At 44.6% G+C, this 20,453-nt stretch overlaps 1 protein-coding gene and 1 pseudogene across 1 annotated transcript in view; one reads left to right on the top strand and one right to left on the bottom strand.

The window, feature by feature from the left end:
• Positions 1 to 4,397: 4,397 nt before the first annotated feature.
• Positions 4,398 to 4,515, bottom strand: LOC126274942 (U6 spliceosomal RNA; annotated as a pseudogene).
• An 11,909-nt stretch (positions 4,516 to 16,424) lies between these two features.
• Positions 16,425 to 20,453, top strand: part of LOC126273462 (junctophilin-1) — an 815,451-nt gene continuing 811,422 nt past the window's right edge. Inside the window, exon 1 of the mRNA XM_049977021.1 lies at positions 16,425 to 17,020. Within this exon, the coding sequence (XP_049832978.1) occupies positions 16,716 to 17,020 (305 nt within the window). The 5' untranslated portion in view covers positions 16,425 to 16,715. The remainder of the gene's footprint in view (positions 17,021 to 20,453) is intronic.

The raw sequence follows: 20,453 nt of genomic DNA, 5'->3' as shown, positions 1-20,453 counted from the left end.
GAAGGGAAGCTGTGACACAAACAGATACTTCCCGAGTATTACTGCAACTTCTATGCTGAGGACCCAAGAAGTGGCCTGGGGCTAGCAGATGTTCTGCACAACAAGCAAGCAAACGAGACTGTACAGCACGACGACATGTTTGTGGCAGACGCTACTCCAGACAAACTGGGTATGACCTTTGAGATTGGTACGTTGAACAAACCACTTGGGCTCGACGGGCTCCCTATTGAGTTTCAGCACTCCTTCTGCGGTCTTATGAGCGCAACATCAATCCGAATGCACGAAGAACATATGACGCCCACCTTCCGAGTACCCACCGAATTTACGAAGGCATCGTGATCCCTGCTCCTAAACATGGCCACGGGCGGCGTCCGCCGGACTATCGATCCATGACATTGTTAAAAGCTTAGTATAAGCTTTCACACACATCCTCCGTGCCCATTTGCACACCAAAATCGAGGGTGCAATACATGCCGATCTACCGTGCCTTGAGGCAGAGAGCAATGTTCACAAGGCGTTGGGATCGTATAAGGACATAATCGCACTGATGTCCTGGTGTTGGCCTGCAATCTCCAGGACGCCCTTATTGCGGTGCATTTTTACCACGCATTTGACCGCGTCGATCGTACTTTCGTGCGTGCAGTCATAGAACGCATGCCGCCGCCCCCTCCCAACTCCTCCTACATATTTGTAGATGTAGTCCTGCACTCGATTCGCAGAGCGCGTTCGAGGTTAATTGTGAGAGGTTATCAATCAGAACCCATTTCTGTCGAGCGTTCCGTGAGGCAAGAACGCCTCTTGTTCGGCGTTCTAATTGCAGTAGCCCTTCAGCCAGTACTGCATAATCTTTCCGATGTAACAAGCATGCCAGCGATGTCGTATTCCTGGCCAGGTCAGAGGATGGCATACAGACGACCATACGAGGGCTTCAACACTACGATACTGTGGCAGGCAGTATCATCAATCTGCGGAAGGCGATCACATACGAGAGTTGGAACTTTAATAGTGGCAACTATTTATTTACAGCTCGTACAAAATAGATGCGTGTTTCAAAGTTTTATTGTCCTTCAGAGTAGTCACCAGCATTGTGTATAACCCGTTGCCAGCGATGTGGAAGTCGTAGGATACTCTTAGCAGTGCCAGTTGTGTTGACAGTTCGAGCGGCGCGGTCTATTGCCCGACGAATTTGTAGCAGTTCTGAACCGAATGCCGTGAATTGTTTCGTTCAGTTTAGAAATCGAGTTGAACTCACGAGGCCTTAAGTCAGGGGAGTGCAGTAAGTGGTATAGCACTTAGCAACCCCATCAGTCAAATAAATCAGTAACAGCTTGCACTATTCGTGCTTGAGCATTGTACTGCAAAATGATGGTCAGGTCCTGCAGAAAGTGTCATCACTTCTGTCTCTATGCTGTTCATTTTTGGAACACAACCTACGACCAGCTTAGAGACAGAAGTGATGACACTTTGTGCAGGACCTGATCATCATTTTGCAGGACAATGCTTAAGCACGTACAGTGCAAGCTGTTACTGACTTGTTTGACTGATGGGGCTGCTAAGTGCTATACCACCTACTGCATTCCCGACCGATGTGGCCGAGCGGTTCTAGGCGCTTCAGTCTGGAACCGCGCGACCGCTACGGTCGCAGGTTCGAATACTGCCACGGGCATGGACGTGTGTGCTGTCCTTAGGTTAGTTAGGTTTAAGTAGTTCTAAGTTCTAGGGGACTGATGACCTTAGATGTTAAGTCCCATAGTGCTCAGAGCCATTTGAACCATTTGAACCTACTGCATTCCCCTGAATTAAGCCCTCGTGAGCTCAACTCGATTTCTAAACTAAAGGAAACAGTTCACGGCATTCGCTTCAGAACTTCTACAAATTCGTGGGCAATAGACCGCGCCGCTCGAACTGTCAACACAACTGGAACTGCTAAGAGTATCCTACGACTTCCACATCGCTGGCAACGGGTTATACACAATGCTGGTGACTACTCTGAAGGACAATAAAACTTTGAAACACGCATCTATTTTGTACGAGCTGTAAATAAATAGTTGCCCATATTAAAGTTCCAACCCTCGTATCATCGACTGTTACAACAAATGCGAGCACTGAAGTGACTCCACACGCTATTCACGATGGACATTTTTAAGTGTGCACATTACGTCGATGTCTACTTAGCTCCAAAATTAAATCATTTCGACCATGTGCTACCGATGTCCATTACGATTGCTACGAGGCTACAAGCCGCATTTGGATATTGTGTGTGTGTTGAAATTGTTTTCAAAATTCGTTACAACACCTTGACATTGCCCTCACATGAGGGTGGTGTAGGTCTGACTAATGTCAGAAACGGCATGGGCACTGTTTCGTGGAACAGCGACTACGGCATTCTGTGCACGTCAGCCTGACAGTCATCGTGATCAACGAAGTGGCACCACAATCACTGCACCCTCCTGTTCCTGTCGAACATATTTCCCCGCCATTCTACGTCTACATTATACTCTGCAAACAGCAATGAAGTGCATAGGAGAGGGTACGCCCCATTGTACCAGTTATCAGGGTTTCTCCCTGTTCTATTCACGTTTCGAGCGGGGGAGGAATGGCTGTTTGAATGCCTCTGTGCGTGCAGTATTTATTCTAATCTTATCCTCACGATCCCTATGTGAGCGATATTTAGCGGGCTGTAGTGTATCCCTAGACTAATCAATTAAAGCCGGTTCTTGAAACGTTGGTAACAGACTCTGTCGGGATAGTTTATGCCTGTCAAAGAGTCTGCCAGTTCAGTTCCTTCAGTATCTCTGTGACACTCTCCCACGGATTAAAAAAACGTGTGAACATTCGTGCTGCCCTTCTCTGTATACGTTCTATATCTCTTGTTAGTCGTATTTGGTATGGGTCCAACACATCAGAGTAATATTCTAGAATCAGTCACACAAGCGATTTGTGAGCAACCTCTTTTGTAGAGTCATTGCTCTTCCACTAAGGACAAACACACACACCCATGCCCGAGGGAGGATTCGGACCTCAGCCGGGACCGGCCGCACAGTCCATGACTGCAGCGCCCTAGACCGCTCGGCTAATCACGCGCGGCGACAAACGTAGTCAATTGGATTAAAGGAATAAATGAATGACGCTGTACTGTTTCTTCCGCGTCGATGACAAACATGCTTTAAATTATTAGTCCTTCCTGCTGGACAGACACAGGGACTTACAGTGCCGGGCGAAATATCGTTCCTGTTCTGTCAGCTACCTGGGCTTATTGTTTATCGACTCTCCAGCTAGCTGGGGTATTCTCGGAGGGGAAAGACACATGACGATGATCAACAATTCAAGGTCGATTCTAACCCGTGTACAGAGGGGACAGTACCGCTGATCATACAAGAAGACGGCCTGGATGATCTCCACGTTCAGCTGTTGTAGGGTTTTCTTTACCTGGTTAGTATGGTATTTACTTTGTGATTAAACTAAAAATAAATAAATAAGAAACAACCCTTTATATCTCCCCCTTCTACCCCCGTTTCAGGCCCATGAGCAGTAAGACACAGTGCCAGCCTCGAGTGGCGATCCCCTGCCCTCTCAGTCGCCAAGTCCCCCTTCCCCCTCTCCTCAAACAAAAAAGGGCAGCGTCTTTACTAACTCTCAAAACTTTCTGGGTATAAAAAAATGGTTGCAGCGTCGTTCATTAAAAAATAAAATAAAATAAAAAGGCGGTAAACTACGTGTCTGGAAAGTGAAAAGTTTTGGGAGCGTATCCCTTTTTTCCACATTATTTTTTAATGTCTTTCCATCATGTGGAAATTCGCCAGAAACGCAACCTGGTTCGGACTCCAAGTTGCAAAATATATCCTCTTCCCATAGTTGGATTATTAGTTAGGAAAGCGCAAGTCGCCTATGTGGCGTCCAGTTGATTGCAACTACTGCTAGTGTAAAAAACAAGCAAATCTAAAATCTGTGGTTTCAATTTTTTTTACAAAAGTAAAACGTTTCGCGGGAAACGTGGGATGCAACTTCACTCCGTTCACATAAAGAAAGTTTTTCAGCAGCACAGTAAAATAGTGTGACGAGGGCCTCCCGTCGGGTAGGCCGCCCGCCTGGTGCAAGTCTTTCGATGTGACGCCACTTTGGCGACTTGCGCGTCGATGGGGATGAAATGATGATGATTAGGACGACATAACACCCAGTCCCTGAGCGGAGAAAATCTCCGACCTAGCCAGGACTCGAACCCGGGCCCTTAGGATTGACAGTCTGCCACACTGACCACATTTTTTTAAAAATCTCATTTTGTTCGCTTTTATTCGTTGCATCTGCTCGGGGCGAACGTCGTAAGGCATCCGTTTAAGTTCGTTGTTGATCGATTAACTCAGTTTTTTTATTACAGAGGGCAGCTAACCCTCCGACCGAAAACCCTGAGCTACCGTGCCGGCAATTCACTATTTTGCGTGTCATCCTTGCGCAGCGGCCTTGCTAATCTTCTCTATATCGTTCCAATTTTAGTATATGTACCGCCGAAGCGAGTACTTATCAGTAATGCTACTCACTACGCTAAACCAACTACAACCACTAAAAGCTACCGGGGGCGGACAATCAAAGATGGATGCGGGCACATTACTCTGCGTGGCAGGGCGAAAAAGTATCTACAAAGAGGCTGCGAGAGAGAATTGCAGCAATGAGTCTGAACAACGAATCACTGCATACTACACTTTGCAACAGGTGTGCCGTCAAAGGCTTTATATTTATAATATGCGTATGTTTTCTTACTTTTCATTTTATTTTCTTTATGGCATTCAGACACGGTTCACTGAGTCAGTCTTCGAACATGATATGCAACAAATTAAAATATGTATCAAATCACACACACACTTACAGCAATAATTCGCACTGAATATTTCAATTGGTAGTAAATTGATCAACTACATAATGACGTGCTCCCATCACTGCCACGACATGTCACTCGAAATGCCAATTAAATATAATATTGATGCGTGACAAATTTACTGGCGTGCACTGCTCAAAGCATGTCAAGTTACATGGAACTGATGATATTCTGTTAACTAACGTTGTTCCGCGAATTTAATGCATAACTTCACGCTGCGTCCCGTAAAACCGCTACACTTTGAGGCTTTCTGCTACCCGCGCGAGGCCCTCGCGCATCGCTAACAGTGGCGCCTATAGGTTTTCATATCAGTAGGGGCAAAACATTTTCCATGTTAATTAGAAATTATGAGGACGCTGTTATCTGATCTTTTATTTACGTATTACTAAAACCTGTGTCAGATTTTACGTTTTCCCACCGTTTACATTATTTTGTGTTGGTTTCATAATACAGGGTGTCGAGAAAAGGATTCCCTAATTTCAGAATTAAATATATCGAAAACAAAGATCGATAGAGGAGTGCAGTAAACGGTATGTTTATTGTGAAAGCTGTAAGAAGTTTATACAGCAGTTTGTAATAATAGTTACAAAAGCTGCTAACAGATGGCGCTATAATCGCCATACGTAGTACCTAGTATAAATAGTGATCCGAAGCCCAGAGCGATCAGCTCCACTATTGAAACGTGAAAGGAGGTTAGCGTACCGAAGGAAGAGATTAAAACCATGTACTCCATTGAACAACGCGTTTTTCTGGCGCTAGAGTACCACAGGTTAGAAGAGAGTCCTACGGCAACAAGGCGAAGTTTTCAAGCACGATTTAATGTTCCAAAAGGACCTGATGCGAAAACCATTCGTACGCTCTTCGCAAAATTTCAACGAACAGGCAGCGTAACTGATGATCTAGTGGGGCACGTTGGCCGCAAGCAAACCGCAGTTACGCCTGAAAATATCGCCACAGTTTCTGGAATTATTCAGCGAAATCCAATGTCATCCGTCCGTAGAATTGCATCTGAGACTGATTTGAAGCGTTCCAGCACGCAGAAAATACTGAGAAAGAGCCTACACATGTTTCCATTCAAAATTCAAACGCACCAGGCCATACCCGTACGAGCTGTACCACAAAGGGTTGCCTTTGCTAATCAGATGCTCACAATGTTTGATAGTGAAGGATTTGATGTTGGCTGCATCTGATTCACAGATGAAGCACACTCCCGCCTGAATGGATACGTGAATAAGCATAACTGGCGATTTTGGGGTTCCGAAAAGCCATATTGGTGTGAAGCGAAACACCTGCATTCTCCTAAAGTTACTGTGTCGGCTGCACTATGCAGCAGAGGCATTATTGGCCCTTTTTTCATTCGAAAAACGGTCACTGGTGCACGTTACGTTGCAATTTTGGAACAATTTGTCGCCACGCAGCAAGCGTTAGAGGATCGACCAGGTACTGAATGGTTTATGCAACATGGAGCCCGACAAAATCGGACCGAACAAGTATTTCGCTTTCTTGAGGAATACTTCGGGAATCGAGTCATTGCTTTGGACTGTCCCAAATTTACTGGTGCAGGCATGGATTGGCCTCCATATTCGCCGGATTTGACTTCCTGTGACTTTTTTGTGGGGAACAGTGAAAGACATGGTCTACCCGAAGCATCCCGCCACGCTGGACGAGCTTGAATCGGCGATCTCTGTGGCATGTGAATCCATTTCGGTTGAGACACTACGAAATGTGATGGCGAATTTCATTCTTCGTTTGCGCCACCTCTGCAGTGCCAATGGTGAACACTTTGAAAACATTGTGATGTGATTGTTTGCAAAGACTGTTTTCATACGGTTATTTCACTTATGTGTGCTGATATGAACTGTACAGCATACAGCGCCATCTGTTAGCAGCTTTTGTAACTATTATTTCAAACTGCTGTATAAACTTCTTAAGCTTTCACAATAAACATACCGTGTACTGCATTCCTCTATCGATCTTTGTTTTCGAGATGTTTAATTTTGAAATCAGGGAGCCCTTTTCTGGACACCCTGTATGCCCTTACAGTCGCTCTTCTCCCGGTGGTACGGGATTTTAACTGTTGATCGTGAATGATAAAGTAAACAAATAGGAAGAGTGCGATTATATTGATGGGGAGACATGTCATGAAATCGGCGTAACTAGTAGTTATCAGTCCGTCGTAATGAGGTGATGCGTGACCATGAAAAGAGAAGTAAGAGTGCCAATGCCAATATTGGCCTTTTAGTAAAAAAAGATTCTTCCAAAACAGTATCGGACGTAGTAAAGCAAATTTAAAGCGACGGCAGGATCTCAGGATATGATAATGAGAGGTGTTACAAAATCGGCGTCACTAGCAGTTATCGCTCCGTCGTATTAAGGTTTTGCGTGATCGTGAAAAGAGAATTAAGAGTTTCAGTGCTAGTATCGGTCTTGTAGTAAAAATGGTTCCTCTAAAAAAGTAGCAGACTTCGTAGAGCAAATTTAAAGTGAAGGCAGTGTAGTAGACCTTTTTCTGTTTTCGCTTTTTCGTCTAATAGGCGAAAGATTGATTTCATTTTTTACACATTAACTGTCATTGAAGGGTTTTACTTTTAGTTAATATTGTCCCGGCTAAGTATCAGTTTGATTACTTTTAAAACCCAATGTTAAACGTGGGTCACTACACGTATAGTCATCCCAATTCTGAGAGAAAAAATCTTCAGTAGCTTTACTACCAATGTTTACAGACGACGATACTTTAACCATTCGCTCACTTGTTTTAGTCAAGAATCGCTAGTTTGTTCTTGGCATAGATCACGTAACTTTAACGTTTATTAATCTAAGTTAATGTTCAAGCCTTGTATTATGTTTCAAATTAACAACGTCAGTTTATTGACAAGAATTATTAATAAATAGATTCACTTATACGATCTCATTCAAAGAAGTTCTTTAATTAGATGTCTAAGTAGGATTCCCGCTAGCATCTGAGACGTTAGATAATATCCTGCCACTTTCGGTAAATAAGTTATTTCTATTTAATATCCGCAAACTGTCATAAACTATGATCACTAGTCGCGTGAAGTTAAAGTTTCCCACCATCACAATTCAAAGTCCGAATCCGGTTAAAATTCTCAATTCAGTAAAGCGTTTAAATATTCACACGAATTGACATTAAAGCCAAAGAGACTACTATTCACCCTTCCGTTTATCTAATCTTGAATTGACAATCCTCCAAACCAATCTCGTCACGGTCTATTCTTGATCCCCATTTAATAAAGTCCCAGTTGTTGTTCTCTAAAACTGTACGACCTAAATAACTTCCAAACTAGAACAGACTAGAGACTGGAGTATCGTAATTACAACGTATGGCTATTTATACTTTAATAAACACTATCTTTGGTGTCCCAGACCTACGTTCTATGACTATAATATTTATTTTCTTACATATTGGAATAAATAATATTTTAATATTTTCTAATGTTTTCCCCCTTCTCATGTTTCTAAACTTTATAATTACATTTTCCTTTTCTTTTCTTTTGCTTTCTATACTAGATATTTCCCTCTATTTGTTTTTTATTTATTTTTCTACTTGTGGGGGGACTTGGGTCATTTTGTGAATTGATATTTTAAGGACATGGGAGCTAATTTGCGAGCTATTTTTGTTTTTTCAACTCCAAGAGGCGTTGTAGGTGTTACAGCAGAATCTTGGATTGACATTACGATAGGCAGTTAACGCTGCTACAATGATGACCGATCAAAGGCATCACCGTGTTAAGGCGTCTCATTAAACTGATGAAAAAACATTTGGAAAACAAGTAAGGACCAGGAACATTTAAAAATAATAATTAATTGCAACATGCATATCACTTTTTGTAATTATCATGAAACATACAATAAAGAAAGAGACCTTCTGCCCAACGTGCAGTCAGAAGCGCCAGAAGAAGGAAGACAGTAGTAGTTGCTGGGGCTTCAGCACTTGTTTTTTAAACAAAATACAGCTGAAAAGTGAACATACAGTGCCTCCATACTACATATACACTTAATTATGTTATCTCTGGGTTTGGGAAGCTGTCAATTTTAGTCTGTAATCTTTTATTACACCCTATTCCTTCAATAAATTCTTTTTCCTACCATTCAAAATGGTTTGAACACATAAAAACAAATTTTAATGTTCGTTTTGCGTAACAATAATTTCTTATGTAGTGAACGCAATCGGACTAAGTCAACAGGCTGAAAAATCATGTCATTAAATTCAGCTGTGTGAATTTCGACAACTTTACTTTCATTGCAGTCTCGCTCAAAACACGAAACAATAATTTCCAAAGTTATGTTTGTGGTGACTGTGAACGATTGTGTCAAGTTATATCGGCCGATTTTGGAGTACGCGGCTCACGATGCTGCTTCATACACGATACAGAAGCTGCAAGGGCTGCAGAACATAGCCTTGTGGCGAGCTTTGCGCGTCCAGTACTTCATCAGGGTCGCTGCGTTTCCGGCGAAGCATGCATCCAACCCTTGCTCCAGCAGTACAAGATGCTGGCCATGAGTTTTTATCTTTCCTGTCACACGCCTCCCAGCCTACACACCAGGAACCTTGCCACTTATGACAGCAACGAGGCCTGACAACACAGTTGGTCCATGTACCTCCTAAGGGACTGAAACGATGCATTTCCAAGTTTTTATCATTTCAACCTATCACATCTCAATAATGACCAGTCATTAATCCAGCCAACGACCAGTTATTAATTCCCTTGAAGACAACATTTATAGACGGAACTCCATCCTTCATAATGGGACCGCGTACTAGTGCAACAGTTTCGTCATTCAGTCGATTGGCAGCTTCATTTAGTTTTAATATAGATTATTAACAATGCCCGGAGTTTGTTGATACGTAATCTTTCACTAGAATGATTTTATTCATTAACTGAATAAATTCATTGAACGCCAAACCTCGAGTTTCAAGCTTTTTAATACTTGCAGGTATATGGGGAAAAGCAGTACTAATCACAGCAATGTCTTTTTTAATACCGGAATAATTATAAGCTTCCTTGCACTGGCAAACTGCCAAAGCCTCTGCGCTATCGAAGTCGTTTACTACCCCTCTAATGGCCTCGTTATGTTCATTGTAAAACAACACAGCTTCGACCCAATTGCCCCAACGAGTTACCACTGGTTCGAGAGGTAAAGGCACATTTGGTAGTGTTTCTTTGTAGATCTTGATGAGAGCACTTTCTGTGCGGATGCAATCAGTTTATTTACATTCACAAACGTGGAACGTACTTCTTCAGCAAGGCGATGTACACCATGAGCAAAGCACATCACATGAATCAAATTAGGATAAAAATACTCGGAGGGCTTTTCCTGTTTGATCATATAGGGAGCAGTATCTCAAATAAACACAAACACCCTTTCATCTACAGATGATTCTGGAAATATTTTTCTTATACTCTCATTCACAGACGGCCGCTGTGCCCGGGCTGTTCTAGGTGCTTCAGTCCGCAACCGCGCTGCTACTACGGCCGCAGGTTCGAATCCTGCTTCGGGCATTGATGTGTGTGATGTCCTTAGGTTAGTTAGGTTTAAGTAGTTCTGCTGAGTCTAGGGCACTGATGACCTCAGTTAAGTGCCATAGCCCTTGGAGCCATTTGAACCTCATTCACAAATCTGGTGATCGTAGAATGATTTACTTTCTCAAGTTCTTTGCAGGCCGCTAAGTAGGAAAAGAAAGCTCTTCTTTTAAAACATCAAAATATAAATTTGCAATGTAACGGCCACAAGTGTCTATAGTTTCGTCAACTAAAATCCAGATAATGCTGTCTTGTGTATCTCCCGGAAAATTTACGTAAATTGACGGTATGTAATTTTTACGCAATGTTTAGTCATCTGGTATATTTTGATGTAAGCAATATTTGCGAAGGAAGCCTTTTAGAATAGGGTTTGTAAGTTTGTCAAGAGGAACATTATTTGCAGTGAATGCTTCACATAGATCAATGTTAAACCGACTTTTTTGGCTACCTTTGGTCACATCCCTGCTACTGCAATTTGCTGTTGTCAGAAGTTGTTGTTGTGGTCCTTCTTCCGCATTCCTGCGAAATGAAGGCTTGTCTTGACATGCTGGTCTATTTGAGCCTTTTTGTTTGCACGAAACGTTTTTCTTGCAAACTCGACAATATGAAACAAGCCGTCATACCTAAATGTTCCAGGATGGTCAGCTATCCACGAGACGACGTTTCTGTTTTCGGGTAGCATGGCGCACAACACGTTACACATTACACGTTGTAAACACGTTCAACTGTGTACAAGTAAATAGAAAGCTTAACGGAAAAATTGGACGTGCGACTAAAAGCTTGCCTAGTTTAATTTAACTGTTGCCGACGCGTACGGTATGATAGCGGAGGGGACATCAAAACTAGATCGAGCTAGAGACCGTCCCACTAAATTTTTAAAATATTGAAAACATAATTTCTAGTTAAAATATGCAATAACCGGTGAGAAGGAGCCAAATATGCAAATGAATATGCAACATGCAAATGCATATAATCCGATCTCTACTTACTACTATGTCACTGTAAATGTAACTTTCAGATATTCAAATGTTTTAATAGCCATCAACGTTTTCCCTAATCATATTTTAGCTATGTAGATTTTATTTCAAAAATCTTGTGTAGTCGTAGTCTCTGCGAACGTTGGTTCTACTCTGATTGTTGCGCTGTTAATACGCACTGTGAAAATGGCTGACATTGCTTCCGTAATGAAACATGCGCCCGGAACACCAGTAAAAATGGCGAGAAACAACTTGTTCTCGATCTTTTTCACAAGATTACAGAGAAACGACTTTGAAGTTTTTCGAGAAACTATATTTATCAAAAACAAGGCATTTATAAATCTAACAAGCGTGATGCAGTTGACATGTAGGAGTCTGGTAACCGAGAATTCTGTGGGTGGTTGGTTCGAGTCTCGCTCTAGCCTCTCTCTCTCTCTCCCTCTTTTCTTTCGTTTCGAATACCTACATCGTTTAAAATTGAAATTCATCAAACATATGCTAATTAACACTACTTGGTCATCATTTTTAATGTCTTTTGTTTCTAATTACATATCGCACAGAAAATTCCAGATTTCATTGCAAATACAAATTCTGAAAATATTGATATTTTATAAAAGATTGTTAATAAAGACTGATTAAGTTGAAAATAAATTACACTATTAAATTTTTGTGAGAAAAATGCAAATCAAACACTCTTTATTTGAACTATGCTCATTTTTTTACGCAATAGGTGAGAACGCACACAAGCCTTAGTGCTAAGCATCGTAAGAACATGGAAGACAATAATTTTCACAGCATGGAACACACACCACAAACGCTACATTTTTATAGTTGCTATCGTACCAGCGTAGTTTGAACCCAAGACAACTGATCTGGAGCCAAGTTAACGTCACTGTCGAACGCTGCCGAAATGCAGTACAGTACGTCATAAAAGAAGAGGATAAAGTATCGGTTTTTGAGTGCTTTGTGGATGCTGATGTTGATCGCCTCGTTATCAACGTAGCAGATAACAGTTCCAGTATTATACGACAGTGAAATGTGTTCCTCAGACTCGGAAATGGAAGGACTCCAGGGATTTCTATAACACTGTAAATAATTCCATCAGTGGCTTCAGTATTTAACTAGGCCTATATGGTGAAATATCTGCAATATGCTACCACATGCCAGCCGGAGTGGCCGTGCGGTTCTAGACGCTACAGTCTGGAACCGAGCGACCGCTACGGTCGCAGGTTCGAATCCTGCCTCGGGCATGAATGTGTGTGATGTCCTTAGGTTAGTTAGGTTTAATTAGTTCTATGTTCTAGGCATAGTGCTCATAGCCATTAGGACCATTTGCTTTCACATAAACACATACGAGATCTGTTCAAAAAATTTCAGAACATTGCCCACTGTTTTTTTCTGCGCTTCCCTTTTACTTATTGTGCGTGGTCTCCTACGGATTACTCTCCTCGACAACTGATACACCATTTTCAATGCCTCCATCCTTTGAACGGAGTTTTCAACTTTGGAAATAAAAAAAAGTCCGCAGAGGCCACTTCTGGAAAGGACGGAGGTTAGATTTTTTTGTGCAATAGTCACGCACTAACAGGAATGAATGTGCGTTATCGTGACGCAAGAGCCATGAACTGTATCACCGCATTTCAGGCTGTTTCCTTCTCGCATTTTCTCGCAGGCGTCGCAAAACGTCCCGATAGTGCCATCGATTAACAGTTTGTCCCTGAGGCAAGAATTCATAATGAACTAATCCTTCATAATCAAGGAAAACCATCAGCATCGCTTTATCGTTTGATCTCATCTGACGAGCTTCTTTTGGTCTTGGAGAAGTTTTCCTGACCCGTTGTGAAGACTGAACCACGGTCTCGACATCATAACCATAGGCCCATATCTCATCGCCAATAATGATTCTCTTAAGGAACATCTCGCTCTCATTTGCGCGATCCAAAACCTCTTTACAGATTGCGAGGTGAACGTCTTTCTAGCCGTGACTCACGAGCCATGGGACAAACTTGGCAGCAACACGATGCACTCCGAGATGCTGTGTCACGGTTTCATGACATGATCCAGTTGAAATGTTACATTCTTCTGCAAACTCTCGGACAGTCGGTCTTCGATTGGCTCGCACAATTTCGTTGACGTTCCTGACATGAACGTTGTCGGTAGACGTTGGAGAGCGTTCTGAACGAGCGTCATCTTTAACTTCGGTCCGGCCGTTTTTAAACCGTGTGAACTATTCGTAACAACGAGTGCGGCTTAAGTACTCATCACCGCAGGCTTCCTGCATTATTTGGTATATCTCTGTTCAAATGGCTCTGAGCACTATGGGACTCAACATCTTAGGTCATAAGTCCCCTAGAACTTAGAACTACTTAAACCTAACTAACCTAAGGACATCACACAGACCCATGCCCGAGGCAGGATTCGAACCTGCGACCGCGGTTCCGGACTGCAACGCCAGAACCGCACGGCCACCGCTGCCGGCCTGTATCTCTGTAAAGGTTTTCTTCCGTTTCAGAAAATTTAATGCACAATCGTTGCTCCTCTATCTCTGCCATCTCGAAATTCGTGAACTGTGAGACACAACGTTCTACAGGGTGTTTCAAAAATGACCGGTATATTTGAAACGGCAATAAAAACTAAACGAGCAGCGATAGAAATACGCCGTTTGTTACAATATGCTTGGGACAACAGTACATTTTCAGGCGGACAAACTTTCGAAATTACAGTAGTTACAATTTTCAACAACAGATGGCGCTGCAAGTGATGTGAAAGATATAGAAGACAACGCAGTCTGTGGGTGCGCCATTCTGTATGTCGTCTTTCTGCTGAAGCGTGTGCTGTTCACAACGTGCAAGTGTGCTGTGGACAATATGGTTTATTCCTTATAACAGAGGATTTTTCTGGAGTTGGAATTCCACCGCCTAGAACACAGTGTGGTTGCAACAAGACGAAGTTTTCAACGGAGGTTTAATGTAACCAAAGGACCGAAAAGCGATACAATAAAGGATCTGTTTGAAAAATTTCAACGGACTGGGAACGTGACAGATGAACGTGCTGGAAAGGTAGGGCGACTGTGTACGGCAACCACAGAGGGCAACGCGCAGCTAGTGCAGCAGGTGATCCAACAGCGGCCACGGGTTTCCGTTCGCCGTGTTGCAGCTGCAGTCCAAATGACGCCAACGTCCACGTATCGTCTCATGCGCCAGAGTTTACACCTCTATCCATACAAAATTCATAGGCGGCAACCCCTCAGCGCCGCTACCATTGCTGCACGAGAGACATTCGCTAACGATATAGTGCACAGGATTGATGACGGCGATATGCATGTGGGCAGCATTTGGTTTACTGACGAAGCTTATTTTTACCTGGACGGCTTCGTCAATAAACAGAACTGGCGCATATGGGGAAGCGAAAAGCCCCATGTTGCAGTCCCATCGTCCCTGCATCCTCAAAAAGTACTGGTCTGGGCCGCCATTTCTTCCAAAGGAATCATTGGCCCATTTTTCAGATCCGAAACGATTACTGCATCACGCTATCTGGACATTCTTCGTGAATTTGTGGCGGTACAAACTGCCTTAGACGACACTATGAACACCTCGTGGTTTATGCAAGATGGTGCCTGGCCACATCACACGGCCGACATCTTTAATTTCCTGAATGAATATTCCGATGATCGTGTGATTGCTTTGGGCTATCCGAAACATACAGGAGGTGGCGTGGATTGGCCTCCCTATTCGCCAGACATGAGCCCCTGTGACTTCTTTCTGTGGGGACACTTGAAAGACCAGGTGTACCGCCAGAATCCAGAAACAATTGAACAGCTGAAGCAGTACATCTCATCTGCATGTGAAGTCATTCCGCCAGACACGTTGTCAAAGGTTTCGGGTAATTTCATTCAGAGACTACGCCATATTATTGCTACGCATGGTGGATATGTGGAAAATATCGTACTATAGAGTTTCCCAGACCGCAGCGCCATCTGTTGTTGACAATTGTAACTACTGTAATTTCGAAAGTTTGTCTGCCTGAAAATGTACTGTTGTCCCAAGCATATTGCAACAAACGGTGTATTTCTATCGCTGCTCGTTTAGTTTTTATTGCCGTTTCAAATATACCGGTCATTTTTGAAACACCCTGTACTTGATACAGCACTGAATCAACGGACATACAACATGAAACGTACAGCAGTCCCATACAGGCGTGTGCAGGGACGCGGTTGGCATTTCGCTTCAAAAAAATTACCAATGTTTCGGAATTTTTTGAAGGGACATCGTAGCTCACGCAGGAAAGTTAACCCCTGTTTAAGTTAGAAATTCTCGTAACTTGTTTTTAATTACGATGTTAGCTAAGAACGAGAGTATGTTACATTTTCCGTCTGGTCACCTAAGGGGTGTACTGCCGGAGTTATGCCGTATATTCTTTCACTCTATTTAATAATTCAATGAAATTCGAAACTATTTGTTTCTCCGCTCGTTTCTTTTTTCTCGTCTTAAATGCAACTGTTCACATCATTGTAGTTTTGTTGGATTAGATGCTCTCCAAGTTGAATGCGTCGGCAAAGCTGTTGCACGAATCATCTCTGAGTCGACGAGAACCTAACATACCCCACAAACGTATCCCCATTATGGTACTTGACTGTATTTGAGACAGCTTGGCTAAAGCTGCACATGAAACGAAATGCATTGAAGTTCAGGCAAACGGGGAAGAATACATAGTTTAATGTTTACATCAGGTTTATTCTTACGACGAACAGTGTATCGACGTAAACAGTTGAAATGTAGAAGCTCCCGCCGACGACAGACAGCGATGAGGCTGTACTGAGGCTAAACTTTCCGCAGCGACATCTGCTCCACCATACGACAAACAGTACGCACGCCGGACTGATGCGGTGGCGCCTCCGTTGTCGCCCTGCTGCACCGCGTCCGACGCGCCACCTAGCAGCGCGCGCGGCTACTCGGCGCTCGTCAGCGCGCCGCGCGGCCGCCGACGGAACCGCGTGCCGGCGGCGGCGCGCGGCCGAGTTTAGCCGGGCGGGCGGTCGGCACTCGGCGCCATCGCCAGTGCGGGGCGCGCGCCGTTGGCATGGCCAGCTGATCCGCGGGTGCCGCGAGTGCGAGCCGAGCGACCGACCGACTCTGTCACCGCCACGAATATGGGCAGCCATACGTGCTGGCAACGGTGATACCTCTAGCGCTGCCGCCCGATCTCTCTCTTCAGTTGGCCCGTTTTTCTTTTTGTTTTTTTTTTTCCTGGGAACGGAAGGGCGTACGGAAGAAGACCTAGCGTCCGCAGCAGTCCCCCACGAGCGGTAGGAACTAAAGTAACGGAATGCAACAGGCGAACCAGGTGGGCAGCGCCGCCGGCGGGCAGGGGGCGGCCGCGCCGGGGGCGGCGCCGGCGGCGGCTGTGAACGCGTCTCCCGCGTCGACGGGCGCCACCGGCACCGCCACCACCACCAAGACCATGGTGAACGGCGGCCGCTTCGACTTCGACGACGGCGGGACGTACTGCGGCGGCTGGGAGGACGGCAAGGCGCACGGCCACGGCGTCTGCACCGGCCCCAAGGGGCAGGGCGCCTACGCCGGCTCCTGGCACTACGGCTTCGAGGTGTCCGGCGTGTACACCTGGCCCAGGTAACGCTCCGCCCCGCCCCGCCCACCCCTCTGTGTTGTGTGCCTGTGCCTGTGTGCGTGTGCTGTGTCTGCCGGGCCGCCAGCTGCCGACCCTTCTACCTTCAACCTGTTGCGGGACGCCAGCCGGCGCCTCCGGGCTGCAGCTCGCGGCGAGTTCCGGTTGATTGATTGTCGTGTGACGGACCACTTGTGCAGGCAGGCGGCATTGTCGAAGGACGAGGTGGAAAACTGGCGCAGCCGTCCAGTTTGTGTTGCACCCCACTGCCGTCTCATCGGAAACACCGCATGCTCAAATCCCACAAAGTGTTCACACGTGGAATGTACGAATTGGTCGACATCAGTTTGGCACCGTGCTCTATGTGGAGTGATTTTAACGACTTGGAGAAACCTCTAGAGTCGATCGTTCAGAGAATAATGATCAAATAAACTCCGATGACGATATGCGTCCTTTTCCTGCAATAGGCCATCTTATTTATTCGGTGTATCGGACTGTACTGTACGACACGCCGTCGGTCTTTGCCAGAGAGCGGAATTAGGCTAGAGAGGGCATCCTCAACAGCGACGGTTACTGTGACCAAAAAGACAGTGAGTGTATCCTCCGCTACATGCAGACGCATATCGCCAGTCAGGTGCCGTAAGAGACGACCATCTCTCAGAGGTTTATGAAGAAAGAGGATCTTGAGGAAGAGGGCCACCTCTGATCTGGACCTTCACCATACCCTCCACCGGAATGTACTGCATCATATGGTCTCTCGCACGGGAACCACACAGTTCTAGATCTATGTACATTAGACGTTTATTCCTCGTCGTCTCAGGGTCATATTCCGCAGTTTGTCTCCAGTGATCAAAATATTGCTCGACACCCCTTTCTCAGCATTTTTATTTACCTGCTCTGGCTCCTTCGTTGATCAACTGCTGGATTTTTTTTTTTTTCGCTTTAAAGCTGCAATACAAGATACGCGCTGCACGTCATCGGGGTTCAGATCTCCCTTGAATTGTGCTGCATTCGGCTTGTTCTGTAGCTTTAAGAACTGATCCGACATGAGAACTGCCCTGATTATTTAAGCAAATCTCACAAGCTATTCCCAACGCTTTCGTTGACGAGATAAAAGTAGAGCAGCATTTCCCAAGAAATCGATTTTAATATTCATTAAACAATAATAGAAGCAACCACAGCTGCCAAGGATATTACTGCATGTCAAGGTATGCCAAAGATGCTCTGGCACATGCAACATCTTTCTCTCACCTGCAAAACATACACAATGAGAGCAGTGGTTTCAGTTACACGAGTGCTGTTGTTCCCTTCAAATGATGCATTCAAAGTTCACTAGCCTCGGAGTTCACGGAATGGGACGGCACCACTAGCTAGCTGTCATAGCACGAGGAACATATGATGAAGTTAATCTGAGTGAGTCTTAACGCAGAACTGTTCCCCGGTTAACTGTTGAATACAGCGATGATTGTTAGCGACAATAACAAGTAGAACAGTGTCGAATCGACAAGACTTTCACCAGTGTCGTGGATAAGGTCGACTGCTATGATCCGACTGAAAAGTCCACCTATTTCTAGGACCTCCTACATTACGTCTTCTTGAGAATTTATAATTCACGGCTTATTTTGATACGCTTTCAATATCTGTTTTTGTTGTACTTTGAGTCATTTTTCTTAGGAGACACGTTTCAAGAGAATGTATGCTCAGGCATGAAGACATTCTCAGGGAACATATTGGAACATCGAGATTATGTGATAATTCGTCTACGATCCACGTATGGCAACTATAGCGGATAAAAGTGGAGGGAAGCACAGTGCAGCAGTTTCGCAGGCATTCTTTTAACTTACGGATTTTTTTCCGATTGAATTAATGACTCTGAACTCAGATATCAGTGCGCAGCTGACGATTCTCAGCAGTCTGCACGCGTAACAAGTATGATTGGGAGTCACCAGTCACTGTCTTCACAGCTGAGCGTTGATAGGACGAGGCCTCAGTCGACACGGGTAACAAAAATTCCTTTCGCCGAGCGCCGGTCCACAGAGCAGAGCGCGGGAAGGTGGCCGTATTATAGGCAGGGCGGCTACAATACTATAGGGCCAACAGACGGAACGCGCAGCGATTAAAATAAATATTCGCGGTACAAGAGGAATACCGCGCCCAGAAATAGGTCTGCGCCGGTGGCTCGCCCGCTTGTCGTATAAATAAACGCAGGCGCCGCGGGGAGCGCTTGCGATACAGCCAGCCTACTACCTGTCTCCTAGCAACCGCCACTCTCCCAGCAAAGGCTGACTCACCTAACTAGTATTTTCCGAGCTATGGGTGCCATCCAGGTGACGACCTGACCGAAAGGAAAGGACTAGACGTTTACACTGCTTACGGAAGACGAAAACCGAATTCCATAGCTCTCGGCTTCGCTCTTAGGTCAAATATCGGTTCTCCGATCGTCAGTTGTTCTACATGAACGGTGTTAATCAGCTCTTCTGCTTTTGCCAGTACGAGAAACTGAGGTAGCCAGTACCTTTGTAAAATTTTTGATGAAGAGGCGATACAAATTCCTTATCGATGCCGTGCGGTTTTAACGCCGAGGGCCGGGAAACTGTTCAGGAAAAGAAGTATAATAATTCTGTCGACACCAATAAATAAGTGCAAAAGTGTTTAATTATTCCCAGCTGTCAACGACGCCCATACCCGAGGTCAAGGGAGGGGATTGGGTGGCGGAGGGGGGGAGGGGTGGCGCTGCACCGCCTACCTCTCAGGGAAAGGAAAGTATATAGTGTAGTCACGTGTTTCTCTTTCAAGAAAATGATTTAAAAGTCGGTCTTACGCAATTTTTTTAACAGGCTCAGAACTGGAAGTTTTTTATGGCTACTTACAAGTCAGCATTCGTCTACCCCTCCTCCTACAAACTATCGTATGGATGCCGCTGCCACCTGTACCATACGATTTGTGGAAAATGTGCGAGGTGATAACTGGTCGAACACCATCACGTTCCAACGTTTTGGAGACTCGGTATATCTAGCAAACTTGTTCACAAGTAAAGACACGTTCCTAATTCTGTGCATAGAATTATCGAATGTTTTGGTACCAGGCAACGTTTGTATGCCACTAAAAGCGACACTGGGTACAGCAATTTACAAATTAGCCTGCTACCCAACATACTGGGTTGTCGCCAAGCACTCCGATATTACTAGTTCAGTAAATATGTTACTATTCGTGTATCTCCTTCCATCTCATAAAGAAACAATATGTGCTCCCCGCTGATTAAGTAAGAGAAATTAATAAGTTCCTGGTCAGTTCACTGTTTGCCCTTTTCTTTCACCCAGTCCAATTCACCCAACTAGCAATCCGACAACACACCGCAATAGAGCGTTTACATGGAGTGACAAATCAGCCGTGGAAAATGACATCCTGTAGCCAGAACCGCATTTCCCGAATTAATAT

This window comes from Schistocerca gregaria, chromosome 5 (assembly GCF_023897955.1).
Source record: "Schistocerca gregaria isolate iqSchGreg1 chromosome 5, iqSchGreg1.2, whole genome shotgun sequence".
Taxonomy (NCBI): Eukaryota; Metazoa; Arthropoda; class Insecta; order Orthoptera; family Acrididae; genus Schistocerca; species Schistocerca gregaria.
The sequence above is the reverse complement of the archived record's forward strand: the minus strand, read 5'-3'. Positions and strand labels throughout refer to the sequence as shown.